This window comes from Seriola aureovittata, chromosome 6 (assembly GCF_021018895.1).
Source record: "Seriola aureovittata isolate HTS-2021-v1 ecotype China chromosome 6, ASM2101889v1, whole genome shotgun sequence".
In the NCBI taxonomy this organism is placed as follows: domain Eukaryota; kingdom Metazoa; phylum Chordata; class Actinopteri; order Carangiformes; family Carangidae; genus Seriola; species Seriola aureovittata.
In genome coordinates, this window is record NC_079369.1 from 2,209,253 (window position 1) to 2,234,498 (window position 25,246).

The 25,246-nt window shown below is 40.5% G+C and overlaps 1 protein-coding gene and 2 long non-coding RNA genes across 3 annotated transcripts; all 3 read left to right on the plus strand.

Annotated features, from left to right (window-relative positions):
- Positions 1–770: 770 nt before the first annotated feature.
- On the plus strand, positions 771–9,267 carry fbxl5 (F-box and leucine-rich repeat protein 5). Its single transcript, XM_056379158.1, has 11 exons — positions 771–904; positions 1,632–1,847; positions 2,786–2,881; positions 3,082–3,277; positions 4,065–4,250; positions 4,352–4,477; positions 5,156–5,310; positions 5,429–5,511; positions 5,680–6,414; positions 7,624–7,772; positions 8,189–9,267. The coding sequence occupies exons 1-11, from the start codon at positions 821–823 to the stop codon at positions 8,263–8,265; spliced, it is 2,103 nt and encodes a 700-aa protein (XP_056235133.1). The 5' UTR covers positions 771–820; the 3' UTR covers positions 8,266–9,267.
- Positions 9,268–12,920: 3,653 nt separating this feature from the next.
- LOC130171182 (uncharacterized) lies at positions 12,921–13,253 on the plus strand. The gene is made up of 2 exons (XR_008828095.1): positions 12,921–12,958; positions 12,989–13,253. It is a non-coding gene; the product is annotated as an uncharacterized LOC130171182 (long non-coding RNA).
- Positions 13,254–16,497: 3,244 nt separating this feature from the next.
- Positions 16,498–16,947, plus strand: LOC130171385 (uncharacterized). The gene is made up of 2 exons (XR_008828130.1): positions 16,498–16,642; positions 16,732–16,947. It is a non-coding gene; the product is annotated as an uncharacterized LOC130171385 (long non-coding RNA).
- Positions 16,948–25,246: the final 8,299 nt, after the last annotated feature.

Sequence of the window (25,246 nt, forward strand, 5' to 3'; positions counted from 1 at the left end):
AAACATAGAGTTTCACTTTACTTAAATAAATAAATATCAGACTAATAGCTAATAATAAGCAAAGAAGATCTTTTGAAAACAATATTTAGTGTTAAACTTCTCTTGAAATTTAATTCACAAAGCCACAATTTTAGTATAGAAAATAAAAAACAATAGGGTAAGAACAGAATTGATTAAATGCATGAAACATGTTTAGTAGAAATTTAAATTAGAAGTTAGATCTATTGAAAGTTTAATAAAAAAAAAAAGTATGCAATAAAAGTAAGAGACAATGACTATCCAGAAAGAGAGAGAGACCATAAATACAGTTATGAAAAATATGAAATACACCCTGAAAAGGCAATAAGCATAACATCGGTATACTGTATGTATAGTAAATGACAAACTTGTTGAATATGAGAAAATCATGATTCACGTCATGTGTGCAGTACTACAGATTGGCCTGTAGCTACAGATACAGAACTGCCTTATCAGCAATACATGCTTCTTACCTATTAAACAATTAAAATAACAAGATTTGTGTAACTTAAGTAACTATAGAAAATCTGACAGTATGTAAACTGGTGTGTTTCAAACTTATGTGTTTTATAAAACTCTTCAAAACAGGTTTACTGATCTGGGGGCGTATATCCACTCCAGTTACAGTGAAATTTCTATAACCTTTTATTCAAACACTGACCCCAGACCAGTTTTGTGCTGTTGTGCCTTGGATAAATTAGCCCATATTTATAACTTGTGGTCACGTGAGCGGCTCGGACACGCCTCCTTGTTTGATTGTATCGCAGCCTGTGCAGATGACGCACTGTGGTTCAGTGTGAAGATGGCTCCCTTTCCGGACGAGGTGGATGTTTTCACTGGCCCACACTGGCGAATGAAGCAGCTGGTGGGCTTATACTGCGATAAGGTGTGTATTAATAAATGTCGGAGGGTTAATTTTGAGATTTACAAAGGAATGTGTATCGGTGTGTGGCCAACGGACGAGTCAACGCCAGCTAGCATGCTAGCTAGCTAGCTTGTGTCTGTAGCACTTCGGATTGAGTCAGCCGAAGCAGATGCAACTATCGGATGATTGTCTCACGACTACATTGTGGCCGTTTGGTAGCTCTGTGGTTAGATTTATGAACGTGAAATTAGCTTTACATGGAGGTGTTTACTTAGCCAGTACTTTGAGGCATCCATTATGTTATTATGTTGTTATTAAGTATAAACAACCCATCTTCTACCCAGCTAAAGCTTGCTAACAGTTTTAGCCTCCTTAAATAACTTGCAGCATAGCTTGTTATGCAACATGGTTTAAGTATCACACTGCAGTTTCTAATGTTCCCACAATAGGTTTTACAGGTATAACGAATCTCCTGGATGGACCTAACGTGTCAGATCTAGCTCCACCAGCTAATACCCAGCGGGTGTTGGTAACGTAATATAGCCTATTGCTGTAATGTTAGTTTACATTCTGTGCCATAACGTTACCTCAGCTGCTGTTTTTGCGTTTATGTACGAACCATCATCCATTGTGATGAAACGCGACCAGCAGAAAGTATAAATGATCATGTTTATCTCACGAATCTACATATAAACACACATGGTGTTTAATGATAAACGTCTGACAGTTTTTGTTTATTTTCCCACAGCTCTCAAAAACCAACTTCTCCAACAACAACGATTTCCGCTCGTTCCTTCAGTCACTGTGCGCCACCTTTAAGGAGTTCAAGATACATGAACAGATTGAGAATGAGTACATCATTGGCCTGTTGCAACAGCGCTGCTGCACCGTGTACGATGTGCACTCCGACAACAAACTCTCAGAGATGTTGTCCCTCTTTGAAAAAGGGCTGCACAGTGTTAAGGTAATCGTGCGACCGTGTTTAAAAGTATAATTATTGTCATGAGCCTGTATCGCACTTGTTGCACCTTTTACATAAATGACTCAACAGATAAAATACTAGGCTTTACTTAAGGGGAAATCATATGACTTCAGCTGATACTTGTTACTCAATGGTGGGGTAACACACTGTCATTAAAATAACTATTATGTTAGCCACACAAACATGGCAGTAACAGAATGGTTATTTTTCATGTACACATGTTAATTATAAAGACAGGAAATTATATTCTATCTCTTTTTAAATGTAAAGTAATTTACACCAAAGCTATCAGACAAATTGTAGCATCCAATTACATAAACCAAGTGTTTGTCACAATTGTTTGTGGTTACAACTTGAGATTTAACTTATTAAGAAAATGGCCAAATGCAGAAAGAAGTAAGCTGGACTGTGTAATAGAGGGAGGGTTGTTTTTGTGATCTGCTTAACAGGAGACAAGCGTTATTGTTCTCTCTCAAGCCATGGGCAAACCAAAAAAAATGGGCTGTCCAGAATGATGCAATTGTGTAAATCTTTACTTCCGCTCTGCCTCAGTCAGTTTACAAAGCAGAAAGGAACATTTTTTTAGCTTTGGATTGAGGTCCTGCTCTCTGTCTACAGGAAAAGATGTTTCCCCTGACATAATTAATACTGTGTTGAGATTTTTAAAAATAACATATTGAATTTTTCTACATTTGTTAAAGACACAGTTTGGAATATAAGCTCTGCCAAGGTTATACAACATCATTTCCACATCTCATAATCCAGCTACTGCAAAACATGGGTGATCACATAACTTAATTATTAATTGTGGAAAAAAAACTACAAGAACTACTAGATGTTGTAGATGGGATTGTAAAGAAGTGTCAACGGCCATGTTCTTTAAGAGATTCTATGTATTAATAATTGTTGTGTGTTTTTAGAGTGAATATGAGCAGCTTAACTATGCCCAGCAGCTGAAGGAGAAGCTAGAAGCTTTCACACAGGACTTTCTGCCCCACATGAAGGAAGAAGAAGAGGTACAAGATGTTCATATTTCTATATTTTATATTTTAGTTAACAGATTTGCCAAAGAATGGGTAAGACTAAATTGTGTTCATAAACAACATAAATAAAACGGACAATTAATGTGAGGAAACTTATTTAAAAATGTGTTTGTGCATACCCCAGTGAACTGCACTGTTTCAAGCTGTTTGTAAACTAAGGAGATTGTTTGCAGGTGTTTCAGCCTATGCTTATGGAGTACTTCACATATGAGGAGCTCAAGGACATCAAAAAACAGGTGATAGCACAACACTGCAGCCAACAGCAATGGGACTGTGCCGCCGAGGTGCTGAAGGGCTTCACTTTGTGGAGCCAGGCTGAGGAGCTGCAAAAGGCCTTTAAATACGCTGATCACGAGAAGACAGATTATGGTGAGTGGGTATATTCACAAACGTGACCATCAGGATCGTGATCTTAAATATTTCCTAATACCTGATTTGAGGTTTTTGCGTAGCAGCACTATCTTAAGTTGTCAGTATCACCAGTGTTTATTACCATTGCTGAGTCGAGTTGAGTTTGAGCATTCCTTGAACTGGTTTCATCCGGTAAATGAATGACTCAGCCTCCCGGTTTGTCTGTGTACAGAAGGCAGAGAAGAAGAAAGCCACATGACTGTACCCTTTTTCAAATGTCGGTTCATAGAAGAGTAATACAAACTATATTGTGGCATTAACAATTAATGACAGTTTTGATATTTAATCAGTAGTTCGGCAAAGAACCAAAAGTGCTGGTCCCAGCTTCTAAAATGTCAAGATCTGTTCACTTTCTTCTTAATATCTCTGAGGTATTTGACTGGAGGTTAGTCAAAATTTGAAGATATCATTTTGGGCTCAGGTCATTTGTAATATCCTGATTATTAGCTTTTCTGACATTTCTGACTTGTCATAAAAGCCCAGGTGTTACTAATAATGTTAACCATCATTTGTTCCATTCAAGTGTTGCAGTGCGCCATGACAGTGAGGCAGCAGAATGCAGCACACTAAGAGCCTGAGACTGAACCAGCTAAATGGAATTCAGTCAATTCATTTTTATTATTTACACTTGTGCTTTGCCTTCGCTCAAATATCTCCCTTGAAAAAAAAATCCAGTGTAAGTAGTACAATGTTTAACAATTTATGTCATTAGCTTCATGAAAGGATAAATTGTCCTCTTCCTCAGAACTGGAAAAGAAAAAGGATTCTTCAGCCCACATCTCCCAGCTCCCCACAGAAATCTTGCTGAGGCTGTTCCACTATTTGGGCCCTGAAGATCTGTGTCGCTGTAGTCAGGTGTGCAGCTCCTGGTCAGGGCTGGCCAAGACCGGCTCTCTGTGGAGGCACCTGTACCCTGTGCGCTGGGCCAGAGGTAGGCTGCTCATTTTCATTTTCCCAGCAATTTAGAATCACATTTGTTTGGTAATTGACTTCACTGTATGTGGTGATGATAAATGTTTGTCTCAAATATAGGTGATTATTACAGTGGCCCACCCGGGGAGTTTGACCAGGAGCCAGATGACGAGTGGGTGAAGAGTCGGCAGAATGAGGGTCGGGCCTATCAGGAGTGGGATGAGGATGCTGATGTTGATGAGTCAGGTGAGGCTTTGACTTTACACCTCTGTTAAGAAAACAGTATTTTAAAAATGTTGTACAACCAGTATGAATGTAGCACTTGCACTATGCAGTGTCCTTTTCAGAAGGAAGCTGCCAAAAAGGTGTAATTTTGGATGTACTAGTTTCAAACCCATTCACGTTGGCAAACTATTAAATCACCAGTGTGTGGCATAAAAAAAGCAATGAATGTTTTTAATACTCTCCAATGTAACAGTCAAGTATGTGTTTACAGTGGCAGCTGTAAGGGAGGTTTATGTAATAAAAACCTTGTGCAGATTGTGCATCTAAAAAAAGTCTACAAATATTAGTTTTCATTAACTGTGGTTTGACATTTCCAGTTAAAAAAATCTGATTGGCTATCCTGTTGAGACTGGGTAATAAAATCATATCGTGATTAAACTCTAAATGTGTTTGCCAAAGATCCTCACAAAAACCGTTCCACATATTCTCACATGCTCTTGTAGTGAAACCGGTCTCCTCAATCCACCTTTTATGTTTGTACTAAAGTCAGAAAGGTGCGGTCTCCAGACCTCAGGTGGTAAACATACCTGCAGCATAGTGACTTGGTAATGCCCAGTAGTCCATTCTATAAAGGTAATGATTCAAATTGGCTCTATATTAAGATTTTCTCATACATGTTATCGTTCATTGTCTTGTCAGATGTGTCGGGCCATACTGTGGGCTTCCTGGCAATTAGCACAGCTCAGCGAGAGAAGAGGCTGCTGAATGGGATTATCCAGAACCTTCTGCCAGCTGTGGGTCCGTCTGTCAAGTCCATTGTTCTGGCATACAGCTCTACAGTGTCAAGTAAAATGGTATGTTGTGCAAAATCTTTATTTTCACACTGAAATTATCAAGCACCTGATTATGAAGCCTGTTGAACAAAACGATCTTTTGACAATGAATGTTGACTATATTTTTGTCCTTTTTCAGGTCCGTCAAATCCTCAGTCTCTGCCCCAATATTACCCATCTGGATCTGACCCAGACTGATGTTACAGATTTTGCATTTGACAGGTAAATATTAAAAATCATTACGATGGTAACCTAAATGATTTCTGGTAATGCACAGTGGCTGTGGGATAATGGACACAGTTTATGTACCAGATCCAGAGTGGATTAAGATTTAGTTTTACAGAAAACTCATTACTCACCACCATGTTCCTTCGATCTTCCCTCTTGCAGCTGGTCATCTCTTGGGGCGTGTCTCTCTCTGGAGCACCTGGACTTTTCGGGGTGCGAGAAGATCACTGATTACACCCTGAAGAAACTGTCTGTTGGTCTGGGCGACCTCACATCTTCCAACTGCTTTGACAAGCGTTTAGAACGGCGAGCCAAGCTCCTTAAAAGCTCCCTAGTACCCATCACACTCATGGATGAGAGAAACCTACATCCATTGGGACGGAAGCGGCAGGCCATTGTTTTCAAGCAGGGGACTGGCCGTTGGGGCTCTGCCTCCAAGCCCACACGGGTGTGGGTACTGGACTCCTCAGACCTTGCTGATATTGAAGATGCTGCAGCGTGGAGCCGTCGTGGCGGGATGTCTCTTCCTGACGCAGAGAGATTTGTTGAGACGCAGCTTGTGGGGGGCTCGTGCTGTTGCAGGAGGAGCAGGAGGCGTGGGCACAGGACTGGCTCAAACACCTCCTATTTTCATCAGCAGTATGCCATGTCTGGGGAAATGTTCTGTGGTCACTCCACCTGCTGCACTAGTGCTATGGCCCTCAGGACTTTTGGAGGGCCCCAGTGTGAGTCAGGCACCACCAGAAACATCACTGCAGAATTTCGGACTAAATGCTCCTCATTTGGGGGCCTGCAGTGTCGGGAGCCTGAGAACAGGACTGACCGGTCAGAGGCAAAACGCTCACTGAGATTTCTCAGTCTCTCTGGATGTTATCAAGTCACTGATTTGGGCTTGAGGTAAAGACCATGCATTCTTGTTTCTCAAACAAACTGACACACTTTTTCTATACTCGAATTTGCAAGATTTTCCAAACTAATGTGCGTTTACATTGGTTTATTTGGAAGTTAGTATCTTTAGAAACTAATGTGATGCAGCCATGTGATTTATCTGAGTCGTGTGATCAGCTGTAAAATACCACACTCTGTCAGACCGCATTGATGCAGTTTTAAAGCAACATTTTAGTGGCAAGTCTAGTTATTATCAGAACCAGCTGATGGTGTAATAACATGTGGGAGTCATTTGTGCAACACTCTGCCACTTACCCTAATCTCCTGCTCCCTGCAGCCCCTCTCACACAGTTTGGGTGAGATCCAGCGTCAGTGTTATTCATAAATAGAGTAGGGCGATCTGATGATCTTATATCACAGACGATCTTACTTAGTCATATGATCTACTTTTCAGATGAATCGTACAGATTGCATCCTTAAAAGGTTTTGGATATTTCATTTTAAAAGTTCAATCGCTGCGAACATTGTGAACTGTTAAACAGCTAGTCCGCTAACTGCAGTTGCTGTCGGTAGTCTGCTTTGCGGCCTCTGTGAGTTTGGCGTAGCTGCAAATGTACCAGTTCTTCACCAGAGCAGAACAAGAACCACCGTCACCAGCTGCAGTCCAACATGGTGGGGTTAGTCTGTTGAGAGACAGGGAAACACAGAGCAGGATGAGCCGGGGCCAGCTGGTCAGCAGCAACTAAAATTTCAAATCAAAACACTTACAAATATTCCACATGAACTTAGAAAAAGGTTTGTAAAGAGCGTTGTGGGTGAAGAAGAGTGGCGAGCAGTCATTCTAAGGCGGCAAGAAGAAAACATCAACATGGGCGGAAAGATACGAATCACAACTTCCAGTCAGGACTATCACAATAAAATCAGAGTGGAAACAGGATGCAGACTGTGATTAAGATTGTAGATAGTGATTCTACTGAAAAAGATTGTCATGATCTTTTGGCCAGATCGTCCACACGGCTACATAAACTGCTCATCAAGTAGTTTCCATCAGTTATTATTAATCCAGTTTATTAGGGAAAGAGAGGTTTTGTACATTAGGTTGGCTATAGTAAACAGTACTGCTCTTCTTGAGCTAAGACATGATTATCAGTGTTCATCTAGATGTTCCCACTGTTGTTGTACCTGTAATGAGGTTCTGTTGCACTGTGTTTGTTTCAGGGCTCTGTCTCAGCGTGGAGGGCTTCCTGTCCTGGAGCATCTCAACTTGTCCGGCTGCCTCTTCATCACTGAGGTGGGGCTGCAGGAGCTGGTGTCAGCCTGTCCTTCCCTCAATGATGAACAGTTCTATTACTGCGACAACATCAACGGTAACACAAGAGAAACTGTTAGGGGTCTTTTTCCCTCTGAAACACAACATCGTACACGCTCATGTTCCAGACAAAGATCTCTGACGTGTTAATGTTTATGTCACAGTGAATAGAAATCATTTGTGAGTAGACCCATCACACTGTGTGGCAACATTACTAACCCCACTCGCATAGCATGTGTCCTAGTGTAAGTAGCTGATGCTGCTGAGGTGGAAGGTAAGTGGGCGTTACAGCAGCCAGTATATGCCTTCAGTATTCACAGATCTTTGTGTGTGTGCTGTACATTTTATTTATTTAATATATGACAACTAAAAAATATAAGAATATTGTGGATATGAGGGTTTGTTTAAGCTTTTTCCCTTGTGCCACGATCTTCAGTTCAGTAGATGACCACTGTGTGGCGTCTCTCTCTCCAGGTCCTCACGCAGACACGGCCAGCGGCTGCCAGAACCTGCAGTGTGGCTTCAGAGCCTGCTGTCGCTCTGGAGAGTGATCCTGCCAAGCAACGCTCTCCTGAAAATGTCACGTCTCCTTTTTATTGCACTTTATCCTGGGAATACCATTTGCTGTACTTTGTGTCACTTAAAAATGTTTCTGGATGAAACTGTAATTTTGCTCCTGTTTTTTCCATTTCCATCTATATTAAATGGACACGATCCTTCAGAGAAAGAAAACAATGAGGGGTGATGATGAATTTGAAGCCTCTGCAAATGTACATCCTGGCTCCCTTTTTTTTTGGGTTTTGAAAAAGTAAAAACTAGAGAAACATGACACCAAGTACGTAGTGTTTTCTGTAGTTAAACTGTTTCTTTTCACTAAAACTATACTCGTATGTAAATCTGCTTCTCCCCTTGTTTAGTTGACCCATTTATAATCAGCAAAGTGTTAACTGACTGACTGTACTGTCAAAGTGTTGTTTTACTTTGTTTTTATCTTAAACAAGCTTTGTCATTTAATGGAGAGAGTGATGTGGAAAATTAAACAGGAGTGAACCGCCACTGCCTCCACTTAGACTGATGTGAACAGCTGTCATGTTGATCTGCATATACGTTGATGAGCCAAGTGACCACTCACAGATGTAAAGAATAACACTGAATGTGGCATAATTAAGACATTTAATAGGATGATATTTTACTGTATTAAGTAAATAACAAGAGGTCTCTACAGCACGTTTTCACACAGCGTCACACTTTGATAAGATGTCTGGCATTAAATTATATGGGACCTCTCGGGATTGCTGCATAATTTCTAACAAAAAAAATGTAAGTCAGGTCAATAAGTCAAACAGAAATGATTCCACAATAGTTTTTTTTCTTTCAATAACAGACTGGAATGTAAAGTCCCAGCATTGTTTATGTGTTGGTCATTTGAAGTCATGAGCAAACCATGTGTCACGGGCTGCCTGACTCTTGTTACAGCGCCTCTTCACTTTTTTTCACATTTGTATGTTGCAGCCTGATGTGAAAATCATTCAAATAAATTAATTTTTCCCTCATCAGATTTACTCAATACCTCATAATGACAATGTGAAAAACAATTTGAGAAAATTTTCAAATGTATAAACTGAAACATCACATTGACATAAGTATTCAGACACTTTACGCTGTACTTAGTTGAAGCACCGTTGCCAGTGATTTAGTCTGACATCATAAACTCTGCACATCTGGATTTGAGGATTTTCTGCAGTTCTCTGCAGATCCTCTCAGGTCCTGTCAGGTTGGATGGGGGCTTTTTCAGGATCTCCAGAGATGTTGCATTTACAATCCTTGTTGTCCTTGAGCCTCTCCTGCGTTGTCTTGGCCAATCAGCTGAATCTACAAAGGTGGACTCCAATCAAAGTGTAGAAGCATCTCAAAGATGACCAAAAGAAATGGGAGAAACCTGAGCTAAATATCAAAGTGTCTGAATACTTATGTCAATGTGATTGTTCAGGTTTTCCTTAAATTTGTAATGTACGGCTATATTTATCAGCGCCAATGGAGCATGAAAGGAGCCTCAGAATTAGGGCTGTCCCAAACGATTATTTTTTAAACGATTATCCTAGCGATTATTTTTTCAATTATTCGACTAATCTAACGATTTTTTTTTTTTATTAACCTAACAGTAATTTTATTGCAATTATTTTCCAGTTAGTCATTTAATATAACAATTTGCCCCGTCCAACATCTTGACTCGCTGCACCAGGGTGTTTCCTCTTTATGTGCTCGTGCATGACTGTCGCGCTAGAGAGATATGCCAGATGCACTTTGCAGAGTCTGCAGTCTACCGCACTGTTGGTGTCAAGATTAAAGTATTCCCAAACTTTGGAGGACCGTGCACGAGCCTTTTTTGCCGCGTGTTGCTCCACACGCTCCGTCGTGCTGCTGGTAGACGCCGCCGTGTTGTTCAAATAGATTTACACAGACGCAAATCATTCACGTAGTCAATGACTTCAATTACGTCACCGCGTTGTCCCAGTCCGTGCGCTACGCTTGTATCCGGGTTAAAACCAAAGACGATGGATATAAACGGTCCCATTAGAAAGTTCCGGTTTTGTTTTATGAACATTTACCCTGTGTGGTTTTACACGACGCGTCGACACTTAAATTCCACGTCGAATAATTTTTATAATCGACAACGTCGATTACGTCGGATAATCGTCCCAGTCCTACTCAGAATACCTGTGAATCACTGACGACCTTACACCTATTTTTGGTTTTCTGTTCTTTGAAAACTTTACAGCAAAACAAATATATTTTCCATCAAAGCTGTTCACCTTACTCCTCTATTCGACCTGATTTAGCAGGTGCCACAAAGTCACACTCAGTCAGATACTTTTAACCTGATGCAAATAAAACCAAAAAGAACAAATAGAACTATCCTGCAAACAACCTCACAGCCTCTCACAACAAAGCCAGGGTGACTTTACAGTGTGATGGTAAATGCCCACTATAAAATACTTGAATACAATAGAACCATCAGTGATGTTATGGTAGTCACACCTGTTTTTTTTTCCTATAAAGATGAAGGTGTCCACTGTGAAAATGGTCTATTAAAGTCATATGGTTGTGACTGAAGAAGATTATTTTAATTAAACATTTCTAGTGCTATTAGAAGCAAAACACTTAATATTATTATATATTTATAAGTTAAGGATCAGGACGAGTTCCCCCAAGATTACAATGTTTATTTACTTTTAACGACTACAGTTAAATAACTGAACAAGATTAAAACCTGTATGAAATGTATCAGAACCAATCAGATGATACTAATATATATATTAGTGCTTCTTCAGACGTGGCTTCAGCAAAGTTTGTGTCGTACATTGTAACGTCAAACGTGAAGTCACTGGTCATTTGACTTTCCCAGAGGAGACGCGGGAAGCTGGTGGTCAGGGGGAGACCGAGGTCTTGGGGGCGGGAACAGGCGCCCTAGACCTTAGGTCAACCGACAGCTGTTTGTCCATTGGGGACAGTAAGTTTAGTTCAGACATGGTAATTCACAGTTAATCACACACATATATCAGCTGTCAGGACAGTCTGCTTCAGTTCAGGACTGTTGTGTATGAATTTACAGTATTAAATGACAAACCCCTACAAGATAATGTTCTTCTATACATTGTGTATTGTTCTCAATACAATACAATACCAGCGAGATCAGGAGACAGAAAATACGTTAATGAGATGAACCTGAATGTTTTACTGCATGTAGGAAAATCATATCAGTGACTGATTTTTTCTAATAACATGATGCTGAGTTAATTGTCAAACTATATTTCTCCTTGTCCTGCAAATGTTTGCATGTTTGGGACCAGGTAAGGTTAGCATAACAAACACGAAGTTATCAGCTAGCTAGCTAGCTAGGTTAGCAAAGTACATCCGTAATTCACATTAAGTCTAATATATATTTGGATGTTAACTGTCTCCCGTTGTCCGGTCAAAACACGTAGGAAAAAAACACTCTAGCCTTTAAGGAGCATCATACACGTTAAAACTGTAGGACGTTCAGAAAATAAACATTTACTTACCAATAAAACTGTATATCAGCGTCTCTCCAGTCTGTTAGTGCCGAAGAAAGAGCCATAATTACTGTGAACCGAAAACTCATTAAAACTAAAAAACTAAGAGGGAAACTGTCGCTGCAAAATTCCTCCTCTACCGACAAATGAAGAGAAAACAATAGCAATTTAACACAAGTGACTCTAACGATTCACATAACAACATGCAGCTTATCGATCATTGCAGACCAGGCATGTCGATCAAACAGGCACCCTCTCCAAAATACTTGATTTTAAGGCCTAATATCTCATCAATTAGATGATTATTTTCAAATGGACCACCGGAACACCGGATTTTATAATGGATTGACTGAGTATTTCATTAGAGACGTTAGCGTTTATTGAATGGTTGTATTGGAGCCCGCCCCTAGTGGCCATCAGTGGTATTGCACTTAAAGTCACTTCCGCATTGGCTTCCCTTCTCAGCCCCTCAGCCTACGTCCATTTTATTTACAGTATATGATGCTGCACCTCAGCACGTGCCTCATACTGAGGTGCAGCACGTGCTGGCGTGCTGAGTCCCTCACCAACAAGCTGTTTAACCGAGAGTCTCGTGGACTCACGGCCATCGGTGGGGGCCATGAGCACTTCAAACACACAGCCGTCGGTGGACCGATTGTCACGTAACAAGTCACCAGAATGGCCCTTGGAATTTTGGTCATTATTTGCTCATGATGACGTCACGGATTTCGCTGAACCGAGGTTGTATATAGGACCTCAAACTGGTTATTTATTTGTAGCTGGGGAGCGCAGCTACCGGCATATGGATGGGTGGAAGTCCGCCGGGGGCACCCCGTCCTCCTCCACCGGCCTTCGGGCCTTGGGGACCGGTGGAGGACGAAGGGAACACCCGCCTAGCCAGCCAGATCAGCCGAATCACCACTTAGATAGATGGGGTGGCAGGGTAGATAGGATAGATAGGGGGGTAGATAGGATAGATAGAGGGGTAGATAGGATAGATAGGGGGGTAGATAGGATAGATAGAGGGGTAGATAGGATAGATAGGGGGGTAGATAGGATAGATAGGGGGGTAGATAGGATAGATAGAGGGGTAGATAGGGCTGATAGAGTAGATAGGGGGGGGTGGATAGGATAGATAGAAGGATAGATAGGGCTGATAGAGTAGATAGGAATGATAGGGTAGTTAGAGGTGTAGATAGGGCTGATAGGGTAGTTAGAGGGGTAGATAGGGCTGATAGGGTAGTTAGAGGGATAGATAGGGCTGATAGGGTAGTTAGGGTAGATAGGCCACAAACCAAATCATCCTTCTTCTAGCCACAGCTGCCATTGCAGTTCTCAGGTGTCCCATCATTACGTCATGCTGACGACACAGACTTTGCTGAAGCCACGTCGTAAAAAGCACTAAATATATTGTAGTTTACTTGCTCTTGTAATATGGTTATCATGTAGGCCTACTTATAATAAAAATATATATCAAATAAAACCTTATATGAACAAACACATACATCTGCACGTTACATTGAGTACAGCTGCAGTTCCACTCTGTCATACAGTCTGAGGTCAAACATGCTGAATTAAATGGTATGTGGTGCCCTCATCTGTCCAACTCTCAGCACTGCACCTTAGATTTAATCAAACTGTAATAAATGAAGGGAACAACCTACTGAAAGGCTGGCTGACTGTAGAACCTCCACTATGGAGCATGTCTGGTATGATTTTTAACAGTAGCAACGCACACAGTATTGTGATCACACAATACGTTGATGGAAGTTTTTCCTGAATTTTTAATTGATGAAGAGACTATTTCTATGTTGGCTTTAACCAACAACAAAAATAATAGAAATGTTTAAATTTTGCTGTCCTTGGACACTGACAATAAAGGATCTAGAGATAGATACTAGAGTTTGTGCTTTTCTAATGTGTCTTATGTACTTACTAATTTTAATAACAATGAAAACACTAATTCACCAAAGTGACCTGTTAGATTCATCATGAGACATCTGGTCGATTTGGAAAAACATACCCGGTACAAGTTAATCACAGTAGGTTTATTTATTAAAAACCTTTTCAATGACAATAATAAGTTATGAATAAAACTAATGTACATGAGCTGTACTACACTGACAACTGCTTCAAAATCTTAACTGTCAATTCTCAGTTCACACTAAACAGTGTGTAAGGCTAATACATACGCCTATGAGGAAACAGCATCACATCTATGAAGAGTCTGGTTTTGCTCCAGGTTGCACTTCTGGTCAGTCAGTTCTAGCTGTTTGATACTGAACAACGTTTTGATGTTAAACAGGTAAATACTGTCACCTGTGAAGGGGGTGACTGTACTAGAGTTGATCCACAACTTAATTCCAGTGTAATATTTATAAATTCTGTTCTTAAAACTGTTATTACTATCATCTATCAACAACAGTAGAAATGAAGTAAGAGGCAGGAAACTGAACCTGTGAACACTGAGGACAGAGAATAACACACAAAATAAATGTCTAAATGGCTGGTTTGTCCTCTCACAAGAGGAAGATGAACTGGAAGTGGTTTTCTGGCATAATCATCATCATCATCATCATCATCATCATCATCATCACCACAGCCCGTTTCAGATCTAAGGAAGTACATGCAGTCTCCTTTGTCCATACATGAGCTCCTCCTTCTGTTGGCAGTGGTCATTCAGTTTTCAGTGTGGACACCTTTGAATGACAGTAAAAGACAAATACTTAAGTTCAGACATGGTAATTCACAGTTAATCACACACATATATCAGCTGTCAGGACAGTCTGCTTCAGTTCAGGACTGTTGTGTATGAATTTACAGTATTAAATGACAAACCCCTACAAGATAATGTTCTTCTATACATTGTGTATTGTTCTCAATACAATACGATACCAGCGAGATCAGGAGACAGAAAATACGTTAATGAGATGAACCTGAATGTTTCGCTGCATGTAGGAAAATCATATCAGTGACTGATTTTTATAATAAAATGATGCTGAATTAATTGTTAAACTGTATTTCTCCTTGTCCTGCAAATGTTTGCATGTTTGGGACCAGGTAAGGTTAGCATAACAAACACGAAGTTATCAGCTAGCTAGCTAGGTTAGCAAAGTACATCCGTAATTCACATTAAGTTTAATATATATTTGGATGTTAACTGTCTCCCGTTGTCCGGTCAAAACACGTAGGAAAAAAACACTCTAGCTTTTCGGGAGCATCATACACGTTAAAACTGTAGGTGTTACACACTGAATGCAGACACTAGTGATGCAGGTGCAAGAGGATTTTATTTTTACTCAGAAATGCTGCAACTGCAACCAAACAGAAAGACAGTCTGTGAATGTTCAATCAGGCTGCTGTAACTGTGACTGTCTTTGATAAGACTGAGCGGACTTCCTTTAACCAATAAACATTGTAAATACAAGAATTAATACTAATACTAAAATAAAGCCTGTTTTCTTCGTTAACTGATGCTTTTGGCTAGTACAGACTGAAACCAGCATTATACATCAACTTATATACCAATAATATTACAAGGTCAAGTCAAACATTACTATACGGCCATAAAACTAGCGTGCCGCCATGCTAACATCGCGGTTGAAGCTAGTTGCTAGCTGCCTTTCCTTGTACCGCTTGATACACATATAAAACATACATGTAACAAACAAACGCGAATACCCTTAACATCAATACTTATCGCAGTACTTGTGTACTTATCTCACCTGCAACCAAACAGAAAGACAGTCTGTGAATTTTCAATCCCGCTGCTGTAGCTATGACTGTCTTTGATGTGACTGAGCGGACTTCCTCTAACGAAGGTTTACAGCGTCAGTCATTCAGATTACAAGGCTGCTACCGCCACCTATTGGTGACAAGTAGTATAACTAAACAAACTGCAACTGAAATAACTGATTTTAAGGCCTAATATCTCATTAATTAGATGATTGTTTTCAGATGGACAACGGGAACACTGAATTAGGGTGTGAATTTAGCCAATGACACCGTAATGAGTTTTAATATTGACTGACTGAATATTTCATTAGAGACGTTAGCGTTTATTGAATGGGTGTGTATTGGAGCCCGCCCCTAGCGGCCATCAGTGGTATTGCACGTAAATTCACTTCCGCATTGGCTTCCCTTCTCAGCCCCGCAGCCTACGTCCATTTTATTTACAGTATATGATGCTGCACCTCAGCACGTGCCTCATACTGAGGTGCAGCACGTGCTGGCGTGCTGAGTCCCCCACCGACAAGCTGTTTAACCGAGAGTCTCGTGGACTCACGGCCATCGGTGGGGGCCATGAGCACTTCAAACACACAGCCGTCGGTGGACCGATTGTCACGTAACAAGTCACCAGAATGGCCCTTGGAATTTTGGTCATTATTTGCTCATGATGACGTCACGGATTTCGCTGAACCGAGGTTGTATATAGGACCTCAAACTGGTTATTTATTTGTAGCTGGGGAGCGCAGCTACCGGCACATGGATGGGTGGAAGTCCGCCGGGGGCACCCCGTCCTCCTCCACCGGCCTTCGGGCCTTGGGGACCGGTGGAGGACGATGGGAACACCTGCCTAGCCAGCCAGATCAGCCGAATCACCACTTAGATAGATGGGGTGGCAGGGTAGATAGGATAGATAGGGGGGTAGATAGGATAGATAGAGGGGTAGATAGGATAGATAGGGGGGTAGATAGGATAGATAGAGGGGTAGATAGGGCTGATAGAGTAGATAGGGGGGGTGGATAGGATAGATAGGGCTGATAGAGTAGATAGGATAGATAGGGCTGATAGAGTAGATAGGAATGATAGGGTAGTTAGAGGTGTAGATAGGGCTGATAGGGTAGTTAGAGGGGTAGATAGGGCTGATAGGGTAGTTAGAGGGATAGATAGGGCTGATAGGGTAGTTAGAGGGATAGATAGGGCTGATAGGGTAGTTAGAGGGATAGATAGGGCTGATAGGGTAGTTAGGGTAGATAGGCCACAAACCAAATCATCCTTCTTCTAGCCACAGCTGCCATTGCAGTTCTCAGGTGTCCCATCATTACGTCATGATGACGACACAGACTTTGCTGAAGCCACGTCGTAAAAAGCACTAAATATATTGTAGTTTACTTGCTCTTGTAATATGGTTATCATGTAGGCCTACTTATAATAAAAATATATATCAAATAAAACCTTATATGAACAAACACATACATCTGCACGTTACATTGAGTACAGCTGCAGTTCCACTCTGTCATACAGTCTGAGGTCAAACATGCTGAATTAAATGGTATGTGGTGCCCTCATCTGTCCAACTCTCAGCACTGCACCTTAGATTTAATCAAACTGTAATAAATGAAGGGAACAACCTACTGAAAGGCTGGCTGACTGTAGAACCTCCACTATGGAGCATGTCTGGTATGATTTTTAACAGTAGCAACGCACACAGTATTGTAATCACACAATACGTTGATGGAAGTTTTTCCTGAATTTTTAATAGATGAAAAGACTATTTCTATGTTGGCTTTAACCAACAACAAAAATAATAGAAATGTTTAAATGTTGCTGTCCTTGGACACTGACAATAAAGGATCTAGAGATAGATACTAGAGTTTGTGCTTTTCTAATGTGTCTTATGTACTTACTAATTTTAATAACAATGAAAACACTAATTCACCAAAGTGACCTGTTAGATTCATCATGAGACATCTGGTCGATTTGGAAAAACATACCCGGTGGGACCAGGTAAGGTTAGCATAACAAACACCAAGTTATCAGCTAGCTAGCTAGGTTAGCAAAGTACATCTGTAATTCACATTAAGTCTAATATATATTTGGATTTTAACTGTCTCCCGTTCTCCGGTCAAAACACGTAGGAAATAAATGATCTAGCTTTTAAGGAGCACCCTCTCCAAAATACTTGATCTTAAGGCCTAATATCTCATCAATAGATGATTATTTCCAAACACTGAACGAGAGGTGTGACTTCAGCCAATGACACCGTAATGAGTCTTAATATTGTTTGACTGAATATTTCTTTAGAGACGTTAAGGTTTATTGAATGGGTGTGTATTGGAGCCAGAGGCTTGTGGCACCCCCCCCACCCCTAGTGGCCATCAGTGGTATCGCCCCGCAGCCTACGTCCATTTTTACGTCATTCTACGGCATATGTGTCAAACTGAAGGCCCGCGGGCCAAATATGGCCCGCCACGTCATTTTATGTGGCCCGCGAGAGCTTAAAAGGTCTGATTATCTTATAATAAATAAGTCAAAAGGGTGCATTGACCATAAACTACATTTCCCATAATGCATGCCGATCATGTTACCCGTGAAGTGACGGCATCCCGCCACTAGATTGCAGTGTTTCCACATCAGTGCCATTTTCCGGATTAAGAAATACAAATAATGATCCCAAAATGTCCAGAAGAGAAAAGTTGATGCAGACGGAAGGCTGTTTCTAGAAAGATGGGAAGGCGAATATATGTATGTGCTTCAAGGAGAAAAACATTTTGAACAAAGTTAATGTCATAACTTTTTATTTATCCTTCTTCACTTGGATAGTTTGATCGTTGATTGATGGAGGAATGTGGGTTTCATAAACTGACAAATTAAAAGGATTTATGTTACAACAGAGCAACAACCAAACATTTCTTTTTACATTTATGCAAATATATATGTAATATTTGTAAGTTGAATAATAAAAATCCAGACTTATTTAATATTAAGAAGTAGTTGCATTTATTTTACATTACATTTAGTTACATTTATACTGCCTCAAAGTTACATCTGGCCCTTTGAGGGCAACCATTATGCTGATGTGGCCCTCGGAGAAAATGAGTTTGACCCCCCTGTTCTACGGTGTCACTTCACGTACTCGAGTGCTGAGTTCATAAAGATACAGTTCATTAATATGTAAGCAATTTTGATTAAATGAAAGGCTTAAATATCACATGTGTTACTCCTGCGCCCAAGGACATATAAGTCTGAATTATCTGACCTAAAGATAGAAATCAGAGAGAATCCGTAGATTAACACAAGGGGCACTGACTTTGTGAAGAATCAACAGATGTGATTTCCAGTAAAATATTGATTAAATGTCAGAGGTGACAAATGAAAATGGCTACTGAAGTTATAGCTGAAATGACTTTGAGCCAGTAAGTTCCTTCACTAACCCCATAATCCTCAGTTGCTGTGTAGGTTCCTGCTAACAGCTCTCATCCAGATTTTAAATTGGATATAAAGCTTAAAATTTGAAACATTCATTTTAGTGTAAAAAATTATACAAATATTTTATGGCCTCACAGCATCAGAGCCCCATTCATTGTCATAGAGCAAACTGGGATGACATTGAACATTTTAAGGTTCTCCCTTTGGTTTCTAACTTTAGAGGAGAGTGCAGCACATTCACAAATATTCAGTAGTTTGGTCTGAGGCACAGGAATAAGAAATGTCAATTCAAGGATTGGATTCTTCTTTAAATGCACAATCCATGATTATGATACAGTGCTCCATCCTCAAAGCATCTGGAAAAATAACAGGCTAAAATTATAAATATTACGTCATTATAGAAGCGTATAGGGGACTATTAAGATAATCATGTAAACTTGAAAATGTAAATTCAAAATAGTCACATCAGACAATTTTTGCCTCTTTTTATGTGACAGTAGTCAAAATTAGTCACTGACAAAATGTATTGCTGGGTGGTTTCAGAATGATGGAGACAGAGAACAATTAGATTCAAAATATGATGCAGGTTTACGATAATTTTTTACCTGGGGAACTTTCATGTTTTTCCCCAAATGATGTACAAAAGTCTTGATACCGTGAACAGAATGTAGCTGCTGTGAATGGGGGAAAAAATTCCCTGGGTGAGCATGTCCCCTGAATATCCACTTAAATTGGGGCTAACCCTGAATGTTTACAATGTCTGGCTCCGCCCCTGTCACTTAGTAAATGTCAAATTCAAGAAATTAAGTTATCAGGTATTGATAATCCGAAATTGTGAGAAATTAATTCCATATTTTATCAAAAATATAACTTTTTTTGTTTGATCGTGGACCGCTCCCAAGTACAAGTACAAGTGTTCTCTTCCAATAATCCCAATCTACGTCTAAAAAATGAACTTCCTGTTACAATAGCTCCTATTGACTCAGTCACAAACCCCTCTGCTGTCAAATTTGCTGCATTTCTTTTGGAAATATATGAAAAAAGTAAATCATCTGCTATTGGCTGAAGCATAAATACAGCAAATCCCTAATGCAATAAATGAATAAGTCTGTCACAGAAGTACAGCGGTTGGAAACAAACCACAAATCATGTTTGCTGGCTGTTTTGATGGAGGCCAACACACAGTGCTATCTCATTCATAAGCTCTAAATCATATTCATAAACCATAAATCAAAACTGGCGTCTGTAGCAGGTTGTGAAACCTCTGCCACCTCATTCTGCAATAGGGTCTTGTAAATTATGCATTATCTAATCCACGTGCATTACTCTCATGGTGCCGTCAGCAGTGTTACAGTCAGTGTGACATTTAGTTTCTGTACCAATCAGTGTGTCACTGCACCGAGGAGATTTCATCTGGAACCCCGAGGTGCAGCAGGGGTTAAAGTAAAGTAAATACAGCAGATTCGTATCTTTACAATAACTGAATGTTTCATATGTTATCAGGAGTGTGTTCCTGAAAGCCATCAAGCTACTCATCAAACCTATAATTAAATGCACGCTATAATTAGTTCTCTTCTCTGTTGAATGAAGGAGTGTCCAAATAAATATGTCATGTTTAATAAAAGGATATGATGCACAGCATTAATTAAAATCCCTTTGTCTCTCTGACTTTACTGCAGAGCATGACTGCAGTAACACACATGAACACTGGGAGACACTGTAAGCACATAAAGCATCAGTCTTTCTTTCTTTCTTTCTTTCTTTCTTTCTTTCTTTCTTTCTTTCTTTCTAGATTACTTTTTGTCTCATTGTTCTGTAGGAGGAAATAAAGAAAAAACTGAAATAAAATGGAATTTAAATAATCAGCTTCACATGGTTTGGACAGTGAATGGACAGTGCTTAAATACAGTATTTCACCATCAAATGCTGCATGTAGGAAAATGGAGGCGGCAGTGCACCCAGAAACGTGTTTCATCATTTCTACGTAACCTCTCTGATGTTCAATATTTCAAATAGAGGAAATTCAAGGTTTATTAGCTTCTGATTCGGCTAACGATCTAACACTGAACAGTAGCTGATACTAGTGGTCATTGCTTTAAGTGTGATAATCTGTGGTTATATCATTGTCCTCCCAGCCATTTGATATGGATTAAGAGAGTCTAAAATTGACATCATCATTGCACGTCTCTTTTCCGGGAACATTTACCTTAATTGTACTGGTGGTAGTTTGGGAAAGTGACTGCAGGGTGGTACAGAGTTCAGGAGAGGACGCTGAAGGTTGCATGTAGGACAGGTCTGTAGGGAGGAACGCAGGATTATTTCATCATGGTTGTTAAATGTTTCCTGGAAGTGTGCCACGCAACGAATAGAGACAGGGGTCACCGAGGCAATCAAGACAGAGCTGATGTCTTCTGTGATCAGGACACATGTCTTATAGAGACATGAAGGCCACGTCTCTGATCAGCCTTCGCACCCTCAGGCTCATAATCCCAGCTCATAAACCCGGGCATTGTCATCACTTCAGGAGAACGTGAGTGTTGATGTCATCGCAACAGGGGGGGGGGGGCAAGTGATCAACTGAGATATTTATGAGGCAAAAACAAGGAATTTGCTTACATCTTGATTTATGCCTCACGCAGTCTTTACAGCATGAAGGTCCTTGTTTAGGAACATTGCCCTGCTCTTTCTGAGCAGTGTGGCTTCAGGGATGCAGTGACAGTCAGGAGGGCCATGGCATGTGCAGACATTTGTGGTCCCCAGAGGATGTATGGAGGATGTAAATGTCTTGACAACTATAGAATGGATTGCCATGAAATTTTTTACAGGTATCCCTGATACCCAGCATGTCAAAGTTTCAATTTCCTACAGATATTTGTACATTCAAAGTCCGAGTCCCAATCCAAGGGGCGCATCCTGCCGAGATGTCACAGTGGCGAGACTAGGCTAACCCTAACCCTGATTCAGTATCACCTTCAGCTGTACTTTGTAGTGCTAATTAGCAAAGGTTAGCATGCTTAAGTGCTAAGCTAAGATAGTGAATATGGTAAACACAATACACATGTTGTTAGCATGATAATTGTGAGCCGCTCACAGCAACCTCAGTCAACTCTGCTACTCAGCTAGCGTCGTGTACGGTCTTTGTCTTGTTACTGTAGAGTCAGTAAAACTGTATTTTTAAAGACTGTAGGCGTACTGTTTTATTAAAGAGTAACTTGACATGTTTTTGCTGACTTCCTTTGCTTTGACTTTTCACCTTGCTGCAGTGATGCGCAGGTGTACTCCAGGACATCACTGTTGGGTCCGGTTATAGGTGCAACTTCTGACCACACTGAGCGGGGGATAGAGAAACATTCAGTGAGAGAGAGAGAGAGAGAGAGAGAGAGAGAGGACAGTGAAACACTGCTTGAGTTACTCTTTAAATGATCTTATGAATATGAGAATAATCCTTATTATTAGTCTTGTTTTTTTTCTTCTTCTGGGAAACAGGAGCCTTTTCCCGCCCACAGATACACAGGTCAGAGGAAGTGGAGACACTAAATGGATGTAAATGGTGTTTGTCTTGTCTTTGTGTGTCCCTGCCATTTCTGTTGGATAGATTCCCGTATCAGTGGGAAGTTCTGCGGAAAAAGAGCAATATCGCTTTGGCTAAGCCCCTCCCACGTGATGGTGGAGAATGGAGCCTTACAATTTCTCCACCAACTGGAAGACAGATGGCCCCGGTTCGCAGAGAGCCTCCATTTGTTATTTGGAATCAAAAGTGATGCAGTGCATTTCTCTGCTGGTGTAAATGAGTCTTCACGTCTTCTCAGCAGAACTCTGCACTCGGAGGAGTGGAGAGGAGAGGAGAGGCTGCAAGGCCTTTAAAACGTAAATGATTCCCATAATCCAGTTCTCTGACGGCTTCATTGGACCAAGTTATTTACAAGGCAGCTTAGGAAATTGAAAATGTTCTGATTTAAGCTTGTTAAAACAATGGGTCATGAAGCGGGTCGAGGCCACAATAAAACCAGAATGAATGAAGCTCCTCTATGATAAAATACAAATCAAACTCCATTAGCTTCTGCAGAATTAGTCTCTTGTCCGTCTGCAGACTCCAGGTCATCAGAAAAAGTAATTAGAGAAAATGAAAGAAGACTGAGAGGAATCAATTTTCAGAGTGGAGCCTGTTTAATTACATTATCAATCTTTTACATGAGTTCTCATAACACGATATGTGACGTGTGTGACAAAAATCCCTTTCGTTGCATGTGCAGCTCATCTAATGCCACTGAGAGCAGATGAACCACAAAATAACATTGTTGTGTGAACAGTCAAGCTTTGCACAAAAGTTCCACAGTTACACACACAGTATGCAGAAAAAACAGCTGATCGGTTTGGCTGGTTTACACTCGGGCTTTGAAAGAGATGGAGAGAGCAGCGCTGTGAGGGTAGAGGAGTCATCATTATCTCTGTGTTTAGATGAGGAACCTGCTCTTGCAAGGTGCAGCGGCGGCCACTAATTGCAGTGCCTCTCTAAAGGCAGCATCAGCAGAGCCCCGTCCGTCCCTTTTCCCCTTCATCGTGCCTTAAAAGAAACATTAATAACGTCCACCAGGCCGCAGATGTTCCGCGCACCAGGCAAAGGCAAAGCGTTGCAACACCAGGCCAAAGATCATCCATCTTCTGAAGGACTCTCATCTCACACCTTTGTGCAGATGTGAGAGGATGAGAGCAGAATATACACCATGCAAATACACTGCATATTATAATTAAGACATAAGACCACCAGCTCCTTCAGGAACTGGAGCTTTCTTTGAAAAGCACATGGACTAAGTGAGGTCAAGGGTCAAGCTATGTGTCAGTATGTCAAGTAAGTCAATAGTTGAGTCGATCTGCAGTTGCAAAGCGGTGTTTGTTTTGGACTGAGGCACATTAGAACATTACAAGAGGTAAGACGTTTAGCCTGCGTGCTGGACCTCGTGGGAATAAAGCCCCTAACCTTGGCACTGTTAGTGTCATGATCTTCCCACTGCGCCACACTGAACTGTAATACTGACTTGGAAACTCATCCGAAGTCCTATCATATTCAGTACAGTACAGACTTACGTTTACAAGGTCAAACAGCAGTGATTTGACAATCTCTCTCTCCAAGAAGCTGCTCCACTAACTTTAAATCGAAGTTTTGAAGCAAGACTACAACTAAACAGTGAGCACTGTGTCCACAAGTGGCAATAACAGGATAGTAAGACATCGCCTACATTTCCCAAGATTCTCCTGAGGCATTTGCTTTAAAGCCACTTTAATATAAATAACAGTCCAAATAACTCTGTGTAATGTGAAAGGAAAAACCCAAAATTACCAAAGAACCAGACAATGTCCACAGGAGCTGGTGGAGACAGAAATACAGAAATAAATAAATAAAAAAGGAGGGGAATATTTGACTTTTGTCCAGAAACATGACACTGTGCTGAAAAGATGATAATATGTTTGCTAACCGCATCTAGTTTAAAGCTAGCTAACATTAGCTAACATAAGCTACTGGTCATACCGGACCAAATACGGCTGTAGCAGCGAGACCTCTAAGCGTGTTGAATTGAGCAAACGTAGCTATAATTTATTACTAATGAATTTAATGTTTTTTTGGCAATTTTTTTCTTTCAGAAGTTACCTACTGTATCTTAATGTGAACATCGTTTCCATCTTTTCTTTGTCTTACAACAGACATTTTAACATGTCACAGTATGAATAATTAATACATTAAACTTATCTGCTGTGGTTTCAGGGGCCAGGGGCTGGTTTCATAAAGATATTAGTCTTAATTTTGCTCATAGCTAAGCCAAAAACATTAGACACCTTACCCCCAGGCTAACTCAGACCAATGTTACCATGGTTACATGGTAATCAGTGACACCTGCGCCGGTAGCACCCAACAACAAAAAACAGGAAAACATAGCTCATAATTTGTGGTTTGCTAACATTGTTATGGAGAGAGCAATGAGAGGGGAAAGAGTTTTTAGAGACCAAAATCTGATTTTTCTTTTTATTGTTTCGCTCTTTGCTGAATTTTCCAAGTAAAAAGTCCTTGAAACTGTTGAATTCTTTCAAAAGGACAAACATTTTCTGTTGGGGTACACGGAGCGGAAAAATCTTAATTTACCCAGAATTCATTGTAATACAGTCCGGCTTAAGATAGTCAAAGAATGCTTCGTGCAACAGATGAATTTAAACGTCTAACTGAAGATAGTTTAGTTAGATAGTTAGATATGTGTAAGACACAGTCTAAGTCTCTTTGTGAGACCGGCTCCTGGTGTTGTGGATGCTTGAAGAACATGGAGCCTCGTTAATG

What these genes read in the sequence shown, in the direction of transcription:
- fbxl5 (XM_056379158.1), top strand. Translation starts at nt 821, where the DNA reads ATGGCTCCCTTTCCGGACGAGGTGGATGTTTTCACTGGCCCACACTGG. An exon ending in ACATGAAGGAAGAAGAAGAG is followed by an intron (nt 2,882 to 3,081) that starts GTACAAGATGTT and finishes GATTGTTTGCAG; the next exon opens with GTGTTTCAGCCTATGCTTAT. An exon ending in TCACGAGAAGACAGATTATG is followed by an intron (nt 3,278 to 4,064) that starts GTGAGTGGGTAT and finishes CCTCTTCCTCAG; the next exon opens with AACTGGAAAAGAAAAAGGAT.